Here is a 19,494-nt window from a genome sequence, read left to right on the forward strand (position 1 = left end):
TGGCAACCCTACGTGCAGCCAGACCAAGTGGCACAGAGAAGCGGCAGCTAACCACAGCACACGCCTGGGACCCCGGGGATTCTGCTCGACCAGACCTGGGGGGAGCGTCTGGCCAGGAGTAGGCCAAACCCACAGGTGCAAGCCTGACCCCACATAGCTTAAAGGTTGCTGCACACAGCACATGCCCATGGCCACCTCTGGGACACTATAGCTTCCTCTGGGGGGGCCCCGCCTTGGGAACCCCCCTACCTGGAGTGCTGCGACTGTGTTTGAAGTATCCTGGACATCATTGCAGACCAAATGGGCCTTGTGCAGCAGCCCAATGCTACCAGGCCCCCCTCTGCCACTCCCAGCTCTCCCCCCGCTTCTTCCCCTGCCTTGCCCATGCCCCCTCCTGAGGGCCCCCATCCTCAGCATCTCCTGGTGCAGCCTGCCCCAACCCAGCACGAGGGGCACCAGTGCCTGTGCACTCGCGGGGGAGGGAGAAGCCTCCTTTCCCAGCCATGAGGCCCTCCCAGTCCAGACCCAGCCTCCTCCCCGCTCCCAGTTCAGACCCTCTCTTGCCCACAGTCCACCCCCCTTCTCTTTGTAAATAAAAGTGCCTTTTCCTAACTAAGTACATTCTGTTGCTTAGGAGGTGAGGGAAGAGTAGCGAGAAGGGGTGGTGATGGGTGTAGGAGGTGGAGGCATGGAGAAAGCCCTGTGCTTGGAGGAATAGGCACAGCCTACTGTGGAATCCAGTCCAGCATCACCCGGAAGACTTCCCGGACTCGCACCCCATCGCGGTTCGCCTGTCGGGTGGCAGCCGTCTGGGGCTGCAGTTAGGCCTGGCCATCACCAGCCATCCACCCTGGGAGGAAGGCCTCCTCCTTCCCCTCAATAATGTTATGCAGCACACAGCACGCTGCGATGGCCTCCGGGACACGCTGCACCCCCATGTCCAGGCGGGTAAGGAGGCACCGAAGGCGTATTCAACGGGGCTGCGGGCCGTGTCCAGGTGTGCATTGAAGGTGGCCTGGCTGTGGTCCAGTCGGCCTGTGTATGGCCGCATCAGCCAGGCCATCAGGGGGTAGGCCGCATCCGCCACGATGCAGACTGGCATCCTAACTGCCCCAATGCTGAAGTCCTGCTGGGGGAAGTAGGTGCCTGCCTCCACCCTGTGACACAGGCCTGAGTGCCGGAAGATTCAGGCTTTGTGGGCCCGGCCGGACCACCCCACCTCCTCCAGCTCCATGGCTGTGAAGTTGGCAGCGAGGGTGCCCGGGGCACTTGCCAGGAACAGAGGTGACAGGCGCTGCTGTGGCTCTCGCTCCCTCGAAAGGGATGCCTGAGCACGCAGCCACAGGGAAACGGCCGTCCAGGAGTCCCTTTAAGCGCGTGTCCCCGTGGGGGTCCGGCTAATGCCCACAGACGCTGCTGGTAACCTCTCGACATGGCCGAATTTTTTTGGGAGACACGTTCTTGCGCAAGGACTTCCCGCCACTGTGGACGCTTTCTTGTGCAAGAGCTCAGCGTTCGTACGATGCGGTTCTGGCCAGTGTGGATGTTGGCTTGTGCAGGAGATATTCTTGCGCAATAACCCGCCAGTGCAGACATAGGCTGCCCGCGCCCCAGGGGCAGGCCTGCGCGTGTGACTTCTGCCCAGGGGGTGGTGCCGCGTGCCTGGGCCCGGGGTGCCAAAATGGCTCGGGCCGGCCCTGCTGGGGAGGTTTGTAAAACTGCACAAGCTGAAGGTGATTTGTTTGAGGGAGCTCAGTGTGTGGACCCTGGCAGTGTGGCTGCTGGGAGGGGCAGCAGGCCTGAAGGGAAGGGTTTCTTCCCAGCTCTCTGTCTGCAGGAGGTGCCCGTCAGCCTGGAATGGCTGAGGAGAGAGCTGTGGGCCCACATTCAGCTCTGGGGACAGCTGAAGCCCAGAAAGGGGAGGCCCCTCGGTTTGTGTCTGCTGGGAGAGTGATGCTGCGACTGGGGTGGGTCCAGTCAGCATCATGTTAGGATCCCAGGGATCAGACCAGTCTGGTGCTTGTGTGTCGCCTGTTGCTGGTGTGTTGCTGGGAGGGAGGAGAGTGACTCTGTGTGATCAGGGTACTGCCCTGGCCAGGACACCTGGGGAGCAGCAGGGTGTGGTAAGTGCGGTACCTACAGACAGTATGGACGAGTGTAGCAGTCTAGAAAGCTGCGAGGGGGAGGGAGATGTCTCTGATCTTCCCCAGATGAGTCTGTGTGTTTTCCTGTAGGGGGGCTGTGTGGAGACCTGCCTGTTCAGAAGGTTAAGGGAACTCAGGAGGAGTTGGTGGTGGCTCAGCAGGGAGAGGCTACTGCAGGGCCAGGGAAAGGTGAGCTTTTGCATGCAGAAGGCCATAAGGAAGAGGATCCTTATGGTGAGGTTGGCCAGCAGTTTGCTGTGCCTGAAGGGGGTGAAGGTGACTTGGAGTTAGAAAGATCCTGTGTAGACAAGGGTAAGTTGCAGAGGTATCGGAGGGTGTTTCAGGTGGGGTGGAAGCAGCCAGGGAGATGAAACAACCCTCTGGGGACCAAGTGACTGTGTTTTACCCGCATGCTGGGGAGCGTGTGTTGCTGAAACAGGAATGGTTCCAGGTTGATTATGTGAAAGGACAAGGAATCTGTAAGTCTACCAGGCTAGTTCACCTAGGCCCTGTCTCTGAGGCAGTGGCCCACTTGGAAAACTAGATGGAAAACTAGATTGAAAGCATCAGGGGGCCAGATTAGTGTCAGGACTGGGTATTACGCGATTAGCTGGAGGGAGCAAGGAAATTCCTCAGCCACTGTGAGCAAGGGAGATACACCAGCCAGCCCTTTGTCTTTGGGATAGGGAATTCTAAAGTTGAGCATTCTGGGCAATGGGGAGGGGCAAGACTCGTGTTTGCCCAGGAAGGCTACAGCTTTTTAAATCAAACAGCCCAACATTGTCAGGGTACACTTGCCATGGGTTTATTCCCATTGCTGATGTCAACCGTTGTAACCACTGTACAACGTCACAATGTGCAATGTGCATGGTATCAAAGTCAGACTCAGGACTCACAATTTTGTCAGACCACGCTGTTTATTAGCAAAGCCACTTTATTTTCTGCTAATATGCCCAGAAAATGTGAGCACCTTAAAAGGCTCAAACCCCTTGATTTAAACAGACAAAAGAAAGCAAAATTAACAGGATTTCAAAAGGGGGCAAAACTCACATGATTCTCATGAGACTAGTCAGGTAACTTCATTTCCATATCAAGTCTCAGCAATCTCCTGTCCATATCTCCCTGGTTATCTCAATTACTTTCTGCCTAACACCTAATGTTCCTTTTCCTGATATCCCAGACACACCTGGCTCCACTCTGATCCATCCTGCATACCTACAAACAACATTAACACAATCTTCTCTTTCCAGTTCGGGGACAAACAGTTTCCTTGAGTCTATTCTATTATTACAGTATGTGACCAGGTGTCCACGTCCCGGGCTGCCCACAGCAGCTCAGCACCACCCGCCCTCCATGCAAGGAGGGGCCATGCCCAGCACTTTTCGGGTGCAACGCCCTTCCCAGCGCTCCCTCCAACACTGAGTACCCTTTTTCCATGGTACACGTACTTTCTTGGCCTTGGCTGGTGTCACGACCGATCGGGGGTAGGGAGGCTTGGGCCCATCCCCACTCCAAGCCCTGATCCAGGGCCCTAAGACCCGGGGGGGAAGAGTTCCTCCCACGGTTCGGTTGGTGGGGGTTCGGTCCCCGCAATGCACCAACCCACAGGCCCTCCGCGGCCGCACCCTGGGTCCCTTCCTATCTCTTGCGGCTAAGGAACCGGGGTCTCTCTGCTCCAGCCTCTCCCTCCCTCTGCGGGAGCCTTCCCGCGCTCCTCTCTCCTTCCGCCGGCAGTCTCCTTTGAGCCGTCCTGCCGGCATCGTAGCTGATGTCGGAGGGATGGGGCCGTGCTGCCTCCAATCTCCGGCGCCATCAGGGTGGGCCTGCCCTTGCTGGGAAGCTGTGGTCGAGCCTCCTCCCCGCTCTTCCCCGTCGGCTCCGCTCCTCCCCCATTCGGCGTGGAGCCTCTGGCATCCGGCCAAATGCCACCCGGCTGCAAGTGCAGCAGCATCGGAGCCACGGCACCTCAGAGGGAAAGGAAGGGTGCGGCCTTGGAGCGGGGAGCCGGAGCGTCCCCGTCACACAGTATAATTCATCTTTCTCTTACAATATAATTCTTTCTACTTTCACAATGATTTTGTGCAAGGGCCCTGGAAACTGTTAAGAAATTTACCCAAGGACACACAGTATGTAAAAAACCTGGTGATACTGACATTTCACTGTTAATACCTTTAATTGAGTTTGGAGCATCTCACCTGAGAAGGGGCATCCCAGGATTGTTGTGCTATGTGGAAAAGGGAAACCGAGGCATGACTCCATTTTGTTTTCATGGCTAAGGGCCAAGATGCCTATATTATGGGGAATAAGGATTCATACATTGTACCAGTGTGAATTGGATTTCAGACCATTGCCAAAGCTGGCGTAGATCAATTTAATTTCTTTAACTTTGAGCAAGGGTGTTGCTGTAATCACGAAGGGGTGTTGGGCCCAAATGTTGTGCAAAGGGGCCCGTGTAAGGGGTCTACTGAAAGCTTGTACTCTGTGGATTCTATGTATGATACTTGTGTACTTCTGTGATGGTTGTATGTGAAGTTAAGGAACGGACTCTCTTCTTGTGTGTTAAAATGTTTCTGTCTGGAGGGACTAAGTGGGCGTGGACTGTCTACTGTGAAGCGTGCTTATTCAGTAAATGGCTGTGCTAAGTAGCACTGCCTCATGAACAGTGACCCGAGACCTGCATCTGGAAAAATGCAAACCAGCTTGCATGGGACTGCTTGGATGGGACCAGCTCCAGTTGGGAGACACAAGGAGCATCGAAGGGCCCTCGGAGGCTGACACTAAGGACTGTTAAGCGAGCAGTTTGTACTGTCTTTGCTAACCGCCCGCAGCACGTACTCGGTGATCGATGTATGACAAGTGTTCGCATTAACAACCTTACTCTCCGCTTTTTCTTTCTTTTATTAATGTCCCTTTGGAGTTTGGATTCTAAATGACTGGCCCAGTGTGATCTTGTGGGTAAGATCCAGAGTGTAAATTGACCTGGGAACTGTGGCTGGTTTCTTGGGACTGGAAGAACCCGTTTGGAGTTGGTGAGATTGGGTTCTGTAACCTCTCACCTGTGTGCAGGCCCGGGGCTGATTGGGGCACAGGGAAAGCTGAGGTGTCTGAGGGGTTTTGCTCGTGAGGCTTCTGGCTGGCCAGATCGGAAGCTGAAGGTCTGTGGGTCTGGTTTATGGCCTATTTGGAAAGGTCTCAAGTCTGGGGCTGAAAGAAGCCCTGAGTTTGAGCAATTTGCCCTGAGCGGATGCCCTCAGCCGTGCCCAGACTCAGCCTGGTCTGTCACAGTGGCCAGAGCAATGGGCAGGAATGCTCAGCCAATGGCTGTGCTAATTAGCAAGGAGACAATGAAGCTCTAGGGGCCAATACTCACCTCCTCAGGAATGTGACTGAAACCTGCAAAGCAGCCAGGGCCAAAGGGCTGCCAGCATGGGACACAGGGATAGGTTGTTGGACCACGGGACCTGCAGTGACCTTTTCTGGCCAGGAAGATGCCAGGGGAGGTAGATAAGTGCCATGCGGCACCCTCCAGCTGATCTTCAGAAGCTTTATTCCAAAGCCTGGAAAGATAAGGTTTTGGGTACTTTTTCAGGCCCCCACTTCTGCGTTTGTGGGGAAAAGCCTTGAGAAAGACAAAGGAACCCAATGATGGATGTTTGATGTATCAGGTGCGTACACAGACGGTGGGAAGGGTGCAAACGCATCCTCCCATAGTTCCCCAAGGAAGCGTGCTCTGGCCGGCCAAGGGAAGGCAGGAGTTTCACACTGCCCGAGCCTCCCTCCCCCGTGATCTGGTCGGCCAAGGCAAGGCTGAGGCTGATTTCCCCGATTCCCCAAGGAGAGAGGCCGGAGCTGGGCTTCGTGGGTGGTCGGTGAAGGTAGGGCTGGGGGAGGAAGCCCCGCCCCCATCTCCGCCCCTTCTGCTAGGCCCCGCCCTTCCCCGCCCCTGCGAGGCAGGGCAGTGCACGGTGTATGTGCTCCCCCTTTCCAACCACAGGCAAGGGAGGGGAGTGGGTGCGCGCTCGCCGCAGCCTCCCCAGCCCCGGTGGAAGGTGCTCCAAGTCACATGGCCGACCAACCACAGCCCAGCCTTGGAGCACCGGGGCAGGGAGGAGTCAGGGTGTGCAGCACCGCCCAGCCTGGCCCAGTCTCTCCAGCCCCAGAGCACCGGGAGGGCAAGTCCGGCGGGGGCAACAACACTCCGCCCCAGATCACCTCAGGCAGCTTACTTGGGGGAGTATAGGTGACAGGTGCGTTTGCGTCCTAATGCTCCCCATTCACAAAGAAAGCCTACACCCAGCAATGCCTGCCTGCTGCTGCCAGGGAACCCATCCCAGAGCTTCCCCATCCTCCTAGGGAAATTGTTTTTCCAACATAGATCTCCCCCACTGCAGCTTAGAGTTGGAAAGTTTTTCCTCTGCTCTTAGACTAGGTTTCACACCCTCATGAAACATCAAAACCAAAACTTAAGGATTCAAAATGCCAACGCTGCCCTGAAGCATGGGTTCTTCTCCTTTGCAAAACATTTTATGAAGCCAAAGGAGGCAGGGTTATAGGAATAAAATACTTTTATTGTAGACCTGCAACGTTTCACATTGAGTAAAACCTTTTTTTTTTTTTTTTTGCATTCTTGCTATGTTGGAGGTTAAACATGTCAGCTTTTCACACCCATTCACAATGGAGCTCCTTCTCCCCTCCTTCACCTTCTCCCCTTCCCTCCCTCTATCCGCCCTCCCTCTCTCCCACAAAAAGTGTGTTTTTCTCATGGAATGGGAGCCTCATGAGGAATAACGGTAGTTCGAATTAGGAGCTTTAATTTGAACTACCTACTCCATGCCGCCTGTAGCCACGGGCAGGTAGTTTGAACTACGGGGCATTTAAAAATGGCGATGCCCCAGAACATGCAAAAGAAGCCCGGGGTATTTAAATCTTGGGATTCATTTGCAAGTTCGAATGCCTACATTAGCCACCCTCAGGGGTCTTAGTGTGGGCGCAGCACTTAGGAATTCGACCATGGGGGCAGATATTTCAAAATAAGGTCCTAGTGTAGACCAGGACCAAATGTTTAATCCACTCTCTTCATCTGGAAACCCACCTCACAGTCGTCAGGTGGATCTTGTGGTGAGTACAGAGGTTTTGTGGTTGTCCGGCCAATCCCGAGATTCTAAAGCAAATCTCTTGATTTTTCAAATTGGCCTTTGGATTTCTGAACTGCTCCTGTTCACTCCAGGCTGATTCAGGGCTTTTATGGTTTTGGGAAACCAGTTGAGAGAATTTCAAGCTGATCTTGTGTTTTCTAAACCAATCTCACAATCTCCAGGCTGATTTGGGTTTTTTATGCCACTTGCACATTTTTCATCCAGTTGCTGGATTGTGTCAGGTCTGTGTTGTAACTGCTGGCTGCTTTGGATTGGCCACTCTGCGATACCCCCAGCACAGTGCTGCCCGAGCAATCTCTCCACACTCCACTCAGTATCCCCCCGGTGCTGTGGTGAGGTGAGGAGAGGCATGGCGGGGACAAGAGGAGGGGGTTGGTGGGTTACTGTGGCAGGCATGATGTGCTGTGAATCCTCAGTCCCATTAGGTGGGCCTGTCCCTTATGGTGTCCCTCACCCACTGGACGGCTTTGCAGACATTGGCGTAGACCCCAGGCAGTCCCCGCTGGGCACAAATAGGTGTTCCCCAGGAGACCACGCCCTGCAGCATCCCCTCGCAGACCAGTGGGCCTCCGGAATCACCCTGCAAAGAAACACGGAGGTATCAGCAAACACAGGGACACCCAATCGCGTGTGCACAGCGAGCAGGGCCCGGCCCCTCCAGAAGGGGGTAGTAGACAAACACACACACACACACACACACACACACACACACACACACACACACACACACACAGAACTCCCATCCCCTCTAGCGGGGGGTGACACAGACACTCAGACCCATACACACACAGAGACACACAACAGGCCCATCCCCTCCAGCAGAGGGCGACAGCCAGACAGACATACCACATGGGGCAGCAGGGACATACAGAGAGGAAGGGTGTAAAGAGCAGAAATGGGTTTGGGCGAACCCAGTTTTCTCCACCAGTGCTGGGGGTCAGGGCAGGCCAAAGAAGTGGCTGGAGCATTTAGGCCTTGGTGCAGCTGGGGAGCAGACTGGCTGCTCTTCCAGGGGGCAAGTGGGAGGGCTGGCGACTGCCCCTCAGCAGCAGCCTGGAAGGATTTGGAGGTCGCCGGGAATAGGACAGTACCGAGCCCTGTGAGCGCCGACACCCGGCACCTGCCCCAATCTCCAAGGTTGCCCCTTACCTGGCATGAGCTTCTCCCGCCCTCTTCCACGCCGGCGCAGAGCATGTTCTCTGTGATCAAGCCCCTGTAACGCTCCTTGCAGCTGTCCTCGCTGATGCTGTAGATATCTGCGCACTGTAATTCATCGGGGAAGGTCTCTGGGCAATGACAGGAAAACACGCTTGTGAGGAGGGTGCAAGAGACTTAAATTTAGTGTAAGGCCCTCAACTGGCATAGATCCACTGACCCCAATAGAACGATGTCTGCTTGAGCCCAGCTCAGGATCTGGTCCCACTACCCCACTGATGCTACGGCCCATTAACCCCAGCTGGTATCTGGCCCATTGACTCCACTGGAGCTACAGCCCATTAACCCCAGCTACTATCTGGCCCAATGACCCCAATGGAGCTACGGCCCATTAACCCCAGCTAGGATCTGGCTCTGTTGACCCCAGAGGAGCTAAAGCCCATTGACCCCAGCTGGGATCTGCCCCATTGACCTCAATGGAGCTATTCTGCATTGGTTCCTCTTGGGATCTGTCCCATTGACTCCAGTGGAGCTCTGGCCCATTAACTCCAGCTGGGATCTGTCCAGTTGACTCCAGTGGAGCTCTGGTCCATTGACCCAGCTGGGATCTGCCCATATTCCTTTTCTAAAACAGGAGATATTTGACTAACAGAAAACCCAGAAAAAACCCTCATTTCAGGTCAAAAGAGTTGTTATTTTTAGATACCAAATGTTGCGATATTTTAGTTTTCCTTGTGACTGGAAGCATGTCTGTGACATTTTAAAGCCAACGAGAAGTCCTGTGGCACGTTAGAGACTTCCAAAAATACACAGTGTCATGAGTTTCTGTGGGTTAAACCCAAAGTAGTGGGCTTTTAAGTTACAGGTAACATGAGACTTCATAATGTTTTAAAAGTGCTTTGAAATCAAAAGGAAAGGAAATTTACAAAGAAAATGTATCGAATAGAAAAAAATGCCATTGTGTCTCCATGCTTTCAAAATGCAAAGTGTGTGTGTGTGTGTGTGTGTGTGTGTGTGTGTGTGTGTGTGTGTGTGTGTGTGATTTTTTTCTGAAACAAATGAGATATACAGTCATACCGGAATACAAAATATATCGGAAGGATTGAACAGGTCGTGCTTGGGGGGAGGGGAGTGGCACTATATGTGAAAGAAAATGTAGAATCAAATGAAGTAAGAATCTTAAAGGACCTTCGATGGTCCATAGAATCTCTAGGGCTATGTCTACACCAGCGAGATCGTGCTCCAGAGCTATGCAAATGAGGCTAAGTGTGGAATATTGCTGAGCCTCATTTGCATATCTAATGAGCCGCCATTTTGTGGAAGAGGTTCTTGCGCAAAAAGGAGCTGTCATCACTGCCCCTTCTTGCACAAGAAAATCCACTTGCACATTGACGATATTCCTGAAAATAATCACTGTAGCAGCATTGCGCAAGAGGGTTTTTCTTGCACAAGAATGGGCAGTGTAGACAGCTCCTTCTTGCACAAGAGCCTCTTCTGCAACAATGGTGGCTCATTAGATATGCAAACGAGGCTCAGCGATATTCCACGCTTAACCTCATTTGCATAGCTCTGGCACAGGATCGCGCCAGTGTAGACATAGCCCATGAGTAGTAATTCCATGCTCCAGTACTAAAAATATAAAGGAAGGGATATATTATAGACCATCTGAGCAGGACAGTGACAGTGGCTATGAAATGCTGAGGGAGATTACAGAGGCTATCGAAATAAAAAACTCTCTAATAGTGGGGGATTTAATCTAACCCCATATTGACTGGGTCCACGTCACCTCAGGACGGGATGCAGAGGTACAATTTCTTGATACCTTAAATGACTGCTTCTTGGAGCAGCTGGTTCTGGAACCTACAAGGGGAAAGGCTATTCTGGATAAAATAAACAGTATAACTCCCCGGGGCCAGATGGCATTCACCCAAGAGTTCTAAAAGAACTCAAATGGGAAACTGCTGAACTGTTAACTGTGGTTTGTAACTTATCATTTAAATCAGCTTCCCTGCCTAATGACTGGAAGATAGTTAAAGTGACGCCTATATTTAAAAAGGGCTCTAGAGATGATCCTGGCAATTAGAGACCGGTAAGTCTAACGTCAGTACCGGGTAAATTAGTTGAAACCCTAGTAAAGATTAAAAATGTCGGGTACATAGATGAACGTAATTTGTTGAGGGAAAGTCAACATGGTTTCTGTAAAGGGAAATCATGCCTTACTAATCGGCTAGAGGTCTTTGACGGGGTCAACAAACAGGTGGACAAGCGGAATCCAGTGGATGTAATGTACTTAGATTTCCAGAAGCTTTTGAGAAGGTCCCTCACCAAAGGTTGTAAGCAAAGTGAGTTGTCATGAGATAAGCGGGAAGGTCCCTTCATGGACTGATAACTGGTTAACAGACAGGAAACAAAGGGTGAGAATAAATGGTCAGTTTTCTGAGCAGAGAGAGGTAACTAGTGGGCGTCCCCCCATTCGTCCTGGGACCAATCCTATTCAAGTTATGTATAACTCTAGAGAAAGGGGTAAATAGTGAAGCAGCAAAATTTACAGATGATGCTAAACTGCCCAAGATAGTTAAGATCAAAGCAGACTGTGAAGAGCTTCAAAAAGATCTCACCAAACTAAGTGATTAGGCAATAAAACAGCAAATGAAATTAAATGTTGATCAATGTAAAGCGATGCACTTTGGAAAAAATAATCCCAACTACACGTACACTATGATGGGGACTCACTTAGCTACAACTACTCAAGAGAGAGATCTTGGAATCCTTGTGGATAGTTCTCTGAAAACATCCACTCAGTCTGCAGAGGCAGTCAAAAAAGTAAACAGAATGTTAATAATAATGAAAAAAGGGACAGAGAATAAGACAGAAAATATCTTATTGCCTCTGTATAAAACCATAGTAAGCCCGCATCTTGAATACTGCTTAGAGACATGCTCACCTCTTCGCAAAAAAGATCTATTGTCTTTGGAAAAGGTTCAGAAAAGAGCAACAGAAATGATGAGGGGTTTGGAGCGGGTCCCATATGAAGAGAGATTAAAAGACTGGGACTTTTTATCTTAGAAAAGAGGAGATTAAAAGGGTGATTTGATAGAGGTCTATACAATCATGACTGGTATGGAAACAATTTGAATAAGGATAAGTTATTTACTTATTCCCACAATATAAGAACTAGGGGTCATGAAATAAAATTAATAGGCCTCAGGTTTAAAACAAACAAAAGGAAGTTTTTCTGGACTCAGTGCACACTCAACCTGTGGAGCTTCTTGCCATAGGATGCGGTGAAGGCTAGAACTTTCACAGGGTTCAAAAAAGAGCTAGATAGATTCATGGAGGTTAGGTCCCTCAAGGGTTATTAGTAGGGCAAGCAAACACCAGCCAGAGCCACTTGCCAGCCATGCGCTGCGCGTACGCAAGACTGGCACTGTGCACGCACAAAGCGCTGGTGAATGGGGCTCGTAGCACGACCAACTAAAATCTCCTTGCCACGGGCGAGTAGATTCAGCAATTTGTCAAGCTCTGGCTATTAGCCAGCATGGGTAGGAATGGTGTCCCTGGCCTCTGTTTCTCTGGAGGTGGGTGACAGGGGAGGGATCATGTGAGGATTACCTGGGGTGACCCCTCCCTCTGAGGCATCTGGCATTGGCCACTGTCGGCAGACAGGACACTGGGCTAGATGGACCTTTGGTCTGACCCTGTCTGGCCGTTCTTATGTTCTTATATTCTTGTGAGATCTCCCCAGATGTTGGTGTTGTCGAAGCTGCATTTTGCAGCAATAATTGTTTCAAGTTGAAAAATGTCCCGTGTGAGAAGCCAAAGACTGTTGACAACCCGTTAGCAAGGTCTCCCTAACAATCATCAACCCCCTTCCCGACGCTGAGCCCAACCTCAATCCCTCCCTTCTATGCCCCAGAGCCGCTTACTTTCGGGGGTCGTGACGGTGCCCCATCCTGACACGGTGCACCTTGTTCCAGGCGCAAGACACTGGGTTGCCAGGCTGATTGTGCTCACGTTGCTATTGAGTTGAGCTGGTTCATCCAACTCCAGGAGCATGAAGTCGTTGTCCTGAAGGCGGCTATTATACCCCGGGTGCACGATGACATTTTTAACTCCTCGAATCTGTTCTGTGCCTTCGTTCGTCTTCAGATTATAATCCCCCAGATGCACCCGCACTGACCTGCGTGGAGACAGGGCAAAGGAGGAGATCAAGGGGAGGCGAGTCAAAGTTCGTGGCACACAAGCAAGTAGTGTTGGGCCACCAGTGGATTTCCTGGGGCAGAGGCGGCCTCTGAGACCTCGCCAGCTTGGGTCCCGTACGGCTCACTTTGACTCCAGACACATCTGATCTTGGTTTTTTCTTGGCACACACTTCGCCTTCACAGAACTGAGCAGAGCCATGGGGAAGGGCGTGTATGGGGCAGGCCACAGACACAAAAATACAAGTATTGGTTACTTTATAAACAAGTTTCACCCTATGCATGTATCCTCCATTTCCATGGTATTGTGCACTGCATAGTTGGTTCAGTTATTTTTAGACCCAATGGCTGGACATAAACTGCTTTGTTCTCCTGCCACACCTACGCAATATAGTTCGTTAGTTGTTCCCCGGTCTGACGATTCCCCTTCCTCACATTCTTAGCCACTGTTGCTGACACGGCTGCTTCTTCTGCCCGGTTTTACCCGGCTGAAATAACCTCGAAATAAGCTATGTAAGTTGTGTAGTTCCAGTTAAGGGTGCAGTGTAGATACATCCTGAGTGACACTAAACAGGCATTATCATACTTGTATAATAATAATAATAATAATAATAATAATAATAGTGGAGTCTCCATCCCTAGAGGTGTTTAAATCCCGGTTTGAGAAAGCCCTGGCCGGGTTGATTTAGATGGGATTGGTCCTGCGTAGAGCAGGGGACTGGACTTGATGACCTTCTGACGTCTCTTCCAGTTCTATGATAAGGGGATGGTTTGAGAACATGATCTTGGTAACTAATTGACCATTCATTATCAGTGGGAAATAGGTCAATGGAGGGATGATAGGAGTTACTATAGGGAACTTTCTGGGTGTCTGGATGGTGAGTTTTGCCCACATGCTCAGGGTTTAGCTGATCGCCATATTTGGTGTTGGGAAGGAATTTTCCTCCAGGGTAGATTGGCAGAGACCCAGGAGGTTTTTTGTCTTCCTCGGTAGCATGGGGCACAGATCACAGCTGTAGGATTCTCTGCATCTTGGGGCCTTCAAAGTATTTGAAGGCTTCAATATCTGAGACATAGGTGAGAGGATTATTGTAGGAGGGGTGGGTGAGATTCTGTGGCCTGCACTGTGCAGGGGGTCAGACTATATGATCATAATGGTCCCTTCTGGCGTTAAAGTCTATGAGTCTATGAGTCTATGAGAATTAATGATCAGGGCTTGACAAATGGTGACGAAAGCCGCTCGCCAGCCCCGCACTGCGCATGCACGCACCGCCGGTAAACGGGACTCCAGGTTGTAATCTACTCGCCACGGGCGAGTAGATTCAATAGTTTGTTGAGCCCTGATAATAATAATAAATGAAAACATACTAATCTTATGTTTAAAAATTTCAATATCTCTTGTCAACCTTTTCAAACATGCTACAATTTGCATCTGATCCTATTTCTTTATGAGGGCCCTATTAGTTTATTTTGCAAACATTTTTGCAACAACCAAAATAAACTTTTCTCCCCTGACATTCGGATTAGTAGAAATTCTTTAACCCAGATTTGCTCTTTGCCATTCTCAGTGCTACCACACGGAGGTGTAACTTGGGATGAGCGACCATAGTGCACTGGATGAGTCAAAAGTAAAACGAACCATATTTAGTGGGTCTCATGAGTAGGGGGAGCCGAGGACAGTGTGAAAGGCCAGGTCATGTTTTTCAGGCGGGGGTAGGGTTGCATACAGAGGGCAGACCTTCTATATTGGGATGATCCCAATATTGCTGGGACATCTGGTCCCTCCAAGCCAAAACCCAGGGGCAAAGGATCCAGGATCAGTTTATGAAAGATGGGGCTGTATACAACTAAGCACCCAACCTCCATTTACGCAGCTTCTTCTGGGAGTCTGGTGTCCACCCCCTTCTCCTGGTGGCCTGGGCTCGGGGCTTCCTTCCTCCTCCTCCCACATGCTGCTTGGGGCCTTCTTGCAGGTCGGAGCAGAGCTGCCGAGGCTGGGAGCTCCTCTCTGGCCCCAGTCTGGCAGCAAGAAGCCCTCCCATGCTGCTGCCAGAGAAGAGCAGGCGGATGCGGAGTGCGGGGGCAGACAGGGAGAAGCTCTCCATGGAGTGGAGAGAGAAGCCCAGAGAGGAACCCACAGTGATGTGCAACCCCATCCTCAGGCAAACCAGCCCACACGGCTGAGTACATCCTGAATTTGTGGGGCATTTTGTCATTACCAAAGCAGCCGTTTTCACCCCAAATCAGGAATTCCGTCCCTAGGCTTACATGAACTACCCGGCTGCATAAGGCTCTTGAAAAAACTGCCCTTACACAAGGTGCTGGCCAGACGGGAAGTAAACTGCCTTGTGGGATGTTACCCCAGGAGCAAACACCTTTGAAATAGAGCTACATGGAGAATGTCCGTAACCCCAGAGACCAAAAGGTATCTGTGCACACATAAGGGCAACTAAACAGCAAATGAAATTAAATGTTGATCAATGTAAAGCGATTCACTTTGGAAAAAAATAAGCCCAACTACACGTACAATATGATGGGGACTGATTTGGCTACAACTACTCAAGAGAGAGATCTTGAAATCCTTGTGGATAGTTCTCTGAAAACATCCACTCAGTGTGCAGCGGCAGTCAAAAAAGTAAACAGAATGTTAGGAATAATTGAAAAGGGGGATAGAGAATAAGACAGAAAATGTCTTATTGCCTCTGTATAAAACCATAGTACGCCCACATCTTGATTAGTGCGTACAGACGTGCTCCCCTCATCGCAAAAAGATCTATTGGCATTGGAAAAGGTTGAGAAAAGGGAAACAAATAATGAGGGGGTTGGAAGGGATCCCATATGAAGAGAGATTAAGAGACTGGGACTTTTTAGCTTAGAAAAGAGGAGACTAAGAAGGGGCCAGTCGGAATAGTGCTGTATTTTGAAGAACCAGGGGGATGCTCCAAGGACTGATGCTGACAAGCGTGGGGGCGAGTTTCCTTCTGTCCATACCATTGGGGGAGCCATACGGGCCTGCCGCCTCCGGGCTGGGCAGCCACATCTAAGGATGCAGAGAAGAGCCACAAAATGGTGCGAGGGCTGGAAAAACGGGAGGGTTAGGCTGAGATTTCGGAGGGGCAGTGGGAGACGTGGGCACAGACGGGGGGACCCCAAGGAGAAGATAAGAACTGGGGACGTGGCCTCCTCCTTCCTCCCCCCACCTCCATGCCAACGTACCCGAGGTCTTTGTTGCAGTGCGCGGCAGTCATCACCCACTTCTTCTCTACCAGGCTCCCGCCACAGTGGATGTGGCCGTCCTTCATGAGAGCCACTTGGTAGGGCCGGGAGCCGGGGATGCAGGGCTTCCCACCAAAGACTATGCGTTCCACTCCCTGTAAGGATGCTGTGGAGAGAGGTTCATGTCAGCCAGCAGCCGGCCAGGGGCCAGGGTGAGCATCAGCCACGGCCGAATGAATTGACTGGTGGCAGAAGGGCCATGAACTTCTGTGAGCTGCTCAGCTCTGCAGCAGAAAGGACACGGGGCAGCCGCCCACCATGCAGCTCCATCATCCAGGCCACGTGGCTGCCATCGGAGCTGGAACCAAGGCCCTGGTGAGGCTCCCCCGGCAGGGACAGCCTCACCACGGCCCGGCTGCAGCCACAGCACACAGGGCAGTCTGCAGCGCCACTCGCCGGGGGAGGGAGGGAGGAGAATTGTTAGCGGGCACAGAGGCGCGCACCTTATAGGGAATGGAGCTCCCCGGTGGGCGGGGCTCATTAGCAGCTGGGAGTGTGGCCTGGCAGGGGTTCATGGCCCTCCACCGCTCTGTAGACCAGTGATTGGGAACTGCGGCCCTAGAGTCAGGAAAGCGCCTTTTGCTGTTCCCAAGAAAAAGCCTCCAGAGCTGATCAAATGATCGGTCTCTGGAAATCACCGTTAGCTCAGGCTCAGCAGTGCCCAGAGTCGGTCACCGAGTGGCGTTTCTCGGCTTTGCCACAATACAAATAATTGAAACTTTTTTCTTCCTATTGGAAAATGCCATTTGGCTGAAGCTGAAAGTGTCTGGAAATGAGCTGGTAGCCAGGTGACTTCTTTTATCAGATCCAAACAAATCAACCTCTGTGGGCCGGGCTCCACAATCAAACTACAGCTCCCAGGATGCCTCAAAGCCCGGGACTCCCATGATGCACTGGCTTCTCCTTATCTAGTGGTGCCTGGTGAGTCATGGGATGTGTCATCTGACATTATTGGAAAAAAGCCATTTTGATTTTTTTAAAATAGTTTTATACACATGATTTTTTTTCTTAAAAGAATTAGCGTCCTATTCGAAATGGCGCTCTGCTCTGTATGTTTTTACAAAAGCTTTGCATGTAAAGACATTTGACGTCTCAGAGAAGCAGATTTTTCTCCCCCAAAAACATTCCAGTTTGTGGGAAATTTCAAAATTATTCCCTTCTGTCCTGACGCGGGATGAAAACCCCTTGTGAAATCAGGGCTGCCGGCCGGCCCCACAAGCAATGGAGGCTCATCAGCGAGGAGGCCTGTCTATGTTAATCCCCTTTCGCAACCAGTGGAACCGATTTAGACACTTCCTGGAACTCTGCGCTTCCTGAGAAGCAACTTCTCTTATGCCACGTCTAAGACACTCATAGAATCATAGAACTGGAAGAGACCTCAGAAAGTCATCAAGTCCAGCCTCCTGCTCTAGGCAGGACCGATCACGAATAATTCAACCCAGCCAGGGCTTTGTCAAGCTGAGACGTAAACACCTCTAGGGATGGAGACTCCACTACTTCCCTAGGTAACCCATTCCAGTGCTTCACCACCCTACTAGTAAAATAGTTTTTCCTAATATCCAACCTGGACCTCTCCCACCACAACTTGAGACCATTGCTCCTTGTTCTGCCATCTGTCACTATTGAGAACAGCCTCTCTCCATCCTCTTTGGAACCTCCCTTCAGGAAGTTGAAGGCTGCTATCAAATCCCCCCTCACTCTTCGCTTCTGCAGACTAAACAGACCCAAGTCCCTCAGCCTTTCCGCATAAGTCATATGCTCCAGCCCCCTCTCCGCTGGACCCTCTCCATTGCGTCCACACCCTTTTTGTAGTGGGGGGCCCCGAACTGGACACAATACTCCAGATGTGGCCTCCCCAGAGCTGAATAAAGGGGAATGCTGGCAATGCTCCTCTTAATGCAACTTAATATGCCATTAGCCTTCTTGGCTACAAGGGCCCCCTATTGACTCATATCCAGCTTCTCATCCACTGTAACCCTCAGGTCCTTTTCTGCAGAACTACTCCTTAAGTGGTTGGTCTCCAGCTTGTAACTATGCTTGGGATTCTTCTGTACCAAGTGCAAGACTCTGCACTTGTCCTTGTTTAACCTCATCAGATTTCTTGTGGCCCAATCCTCCAATTTGTCTAAGTCACTCTGGACCCTGTAGGGCCTGTGTCGAAACTGCAGAACCCTCCCCCACCTCCCAACGGTGGCTTCTCGCCAGGCTCTTCCCTACCTGCTGCTGCCCCGGCGACCAGCACGGCGAGGATCAGGAGCTGCATGGCGGCCGTGGTGATGGGAACAGTCGGCGACGTCGCTGGTTTACTGCAGGGAGAGAGCGACAGGGAATCGTTGGCCGGGGGTGTCTTGAGGGGGACGGGTGACCCTCAGGTAAAGTGCTCGCTAAGGAGTCAGGCGTGAGCAAGCTGTTTCCCTGCCCCGCAGCTACCCTGCCTGTACCGTAGGGCGATAGCAGAGCCCCTCATGGATAAACACACTGGGATCATGTGGTGTCAAGGGGGGCCAGTCTCCCCCAACTCAGCTCCATCGTCCACTTTCACTCGGAGGCTCCCCCAGGGGCACGTTCAATGGAAAGATCTGATCTGTTGTGGGGGGAGGGATGAAATCTTAAGCCAGCCGGCGAAGATCTCCATGAGCTGGCCTGAGCCCACCCCTCTCCTCCTAGTTCCCCTTCTCATGCGTTGCCACAGTAACAGAGCCCCCACTTCCCCCAGCAGCTCTACAACAGAGAAATGAATAGCTCTCCGGTGCCAGGTGGCTCCCATCACGGCAGCACCCCAGATCATGTGCTGTGCTTATCCCACAACCGTTTGTGAGGCTGGGCAGGGCTACGGTCCCCATTGCACTGCTGGGAACAGAGCAGCTACGTGACTTGGCCGATGTCCAACAGGGAGGTAGCGGCAGCCCAGTGATTAGAAGCCATGTCTCCCTAGTACCAGGTGAGCCGCTAAACTGCCAAACCGTCCGTCCTTCCTGAGCACCTCATTGCACCCCACCCCCAATAACAGCAGTCCCCCGAAAATGGGGTGATGCTCTAGCAGCCCGTAATCACTCCCGTACCAGCGAGATGCCTCCCCATGATCTTCTCAGTAACAGTGGGATATCCTGGACCTCCTCTCTGCACCACTCCCGAAGCCGCAGGAACCTCCTGTGCACCCATCGACATGCCCCCGCCGCCAGCCACATATGCTGACGATGGGGGCCGGACTGGCCCCGCTTTACCTGTAGCTCCTGGCAGAGCCCTCGTGTGCAGACAAGTCCCCAGCGGTTATGACTTGGAAAAAGCTGAGAAGCCTCCAGAATGGGCCACTTTATATCCTGAGAAACGGGCCGTCCCTGTGAGTCACTGTCATGACTGGATCTAAGCAGATGACCAATGTTTTAGCCCCTAGGAGCCTCCCTCCACCCCCAGACACCTGGCTGCTATCGGCTGGTGCCGGGGAGTGGGGGAGGGAGCCAGCCTTTACCCTGTTGGGAAACCGGCAGGAAGCCCTTGGAACGGCACCTTCTCGGAACTGCAGTGGCCAAACCTGCCTCCCTGCACCTCCCGCCCTGCTCCGGA

The 19,494-nt window shown here is 51.9% G+C and overlaps 1 protein-coding gene across 1 annotated transcript; it reads right to left on the minus strand.

Moving 5' to 3' along the window:
- Positions 1 to 7,323: 7,323 nt before the first annotated feature.
- On the minus strand, positions 7,324 to 19,201 carry LOC142819471 (trypsin-3-like). Its single transcript, XM_075906926.2, has 6 exons — positions 19,155 to 19,201; positions 18,148 to 18,236; positions 15,871 to 16,036; positions 12,382 to 12,635; positions 8,450 to 8,586; positions 7,324 to 7,880 (listed from the first exon to the last, which is right to left on the minus strand). Exons 2-6 carry the CDS (start codon positions 18,191 to 18,193, stop codon positions 7,722 to 7,724), a joined length of 762 nt encoding a protein of 253 aa, XP_075763041.2. The 5' UTR covers positions 18,194 to 18,236; positions 19,155 to 19,201; the 3' UTR covers positions 7,324 to 7,721.
- Between the last annotated feature and the right edge of the window lie 293 nt (positions 19,202 to 19,494).

Source organism: Pelodiscus sinensis, chromosome 22, assembly GCF_052426305.1.
Source record: "Pelodiscus sinensis isolate ZL-2025 chromosome 22, ASM5242630v1, whole genome shotgun sequence".
NCBI classification, from domain to species: Eukaryota; Metazoa; Chordata; order Testudines; family Trionychidae; genus Pelodiscus; species Pelodiscus sinensis.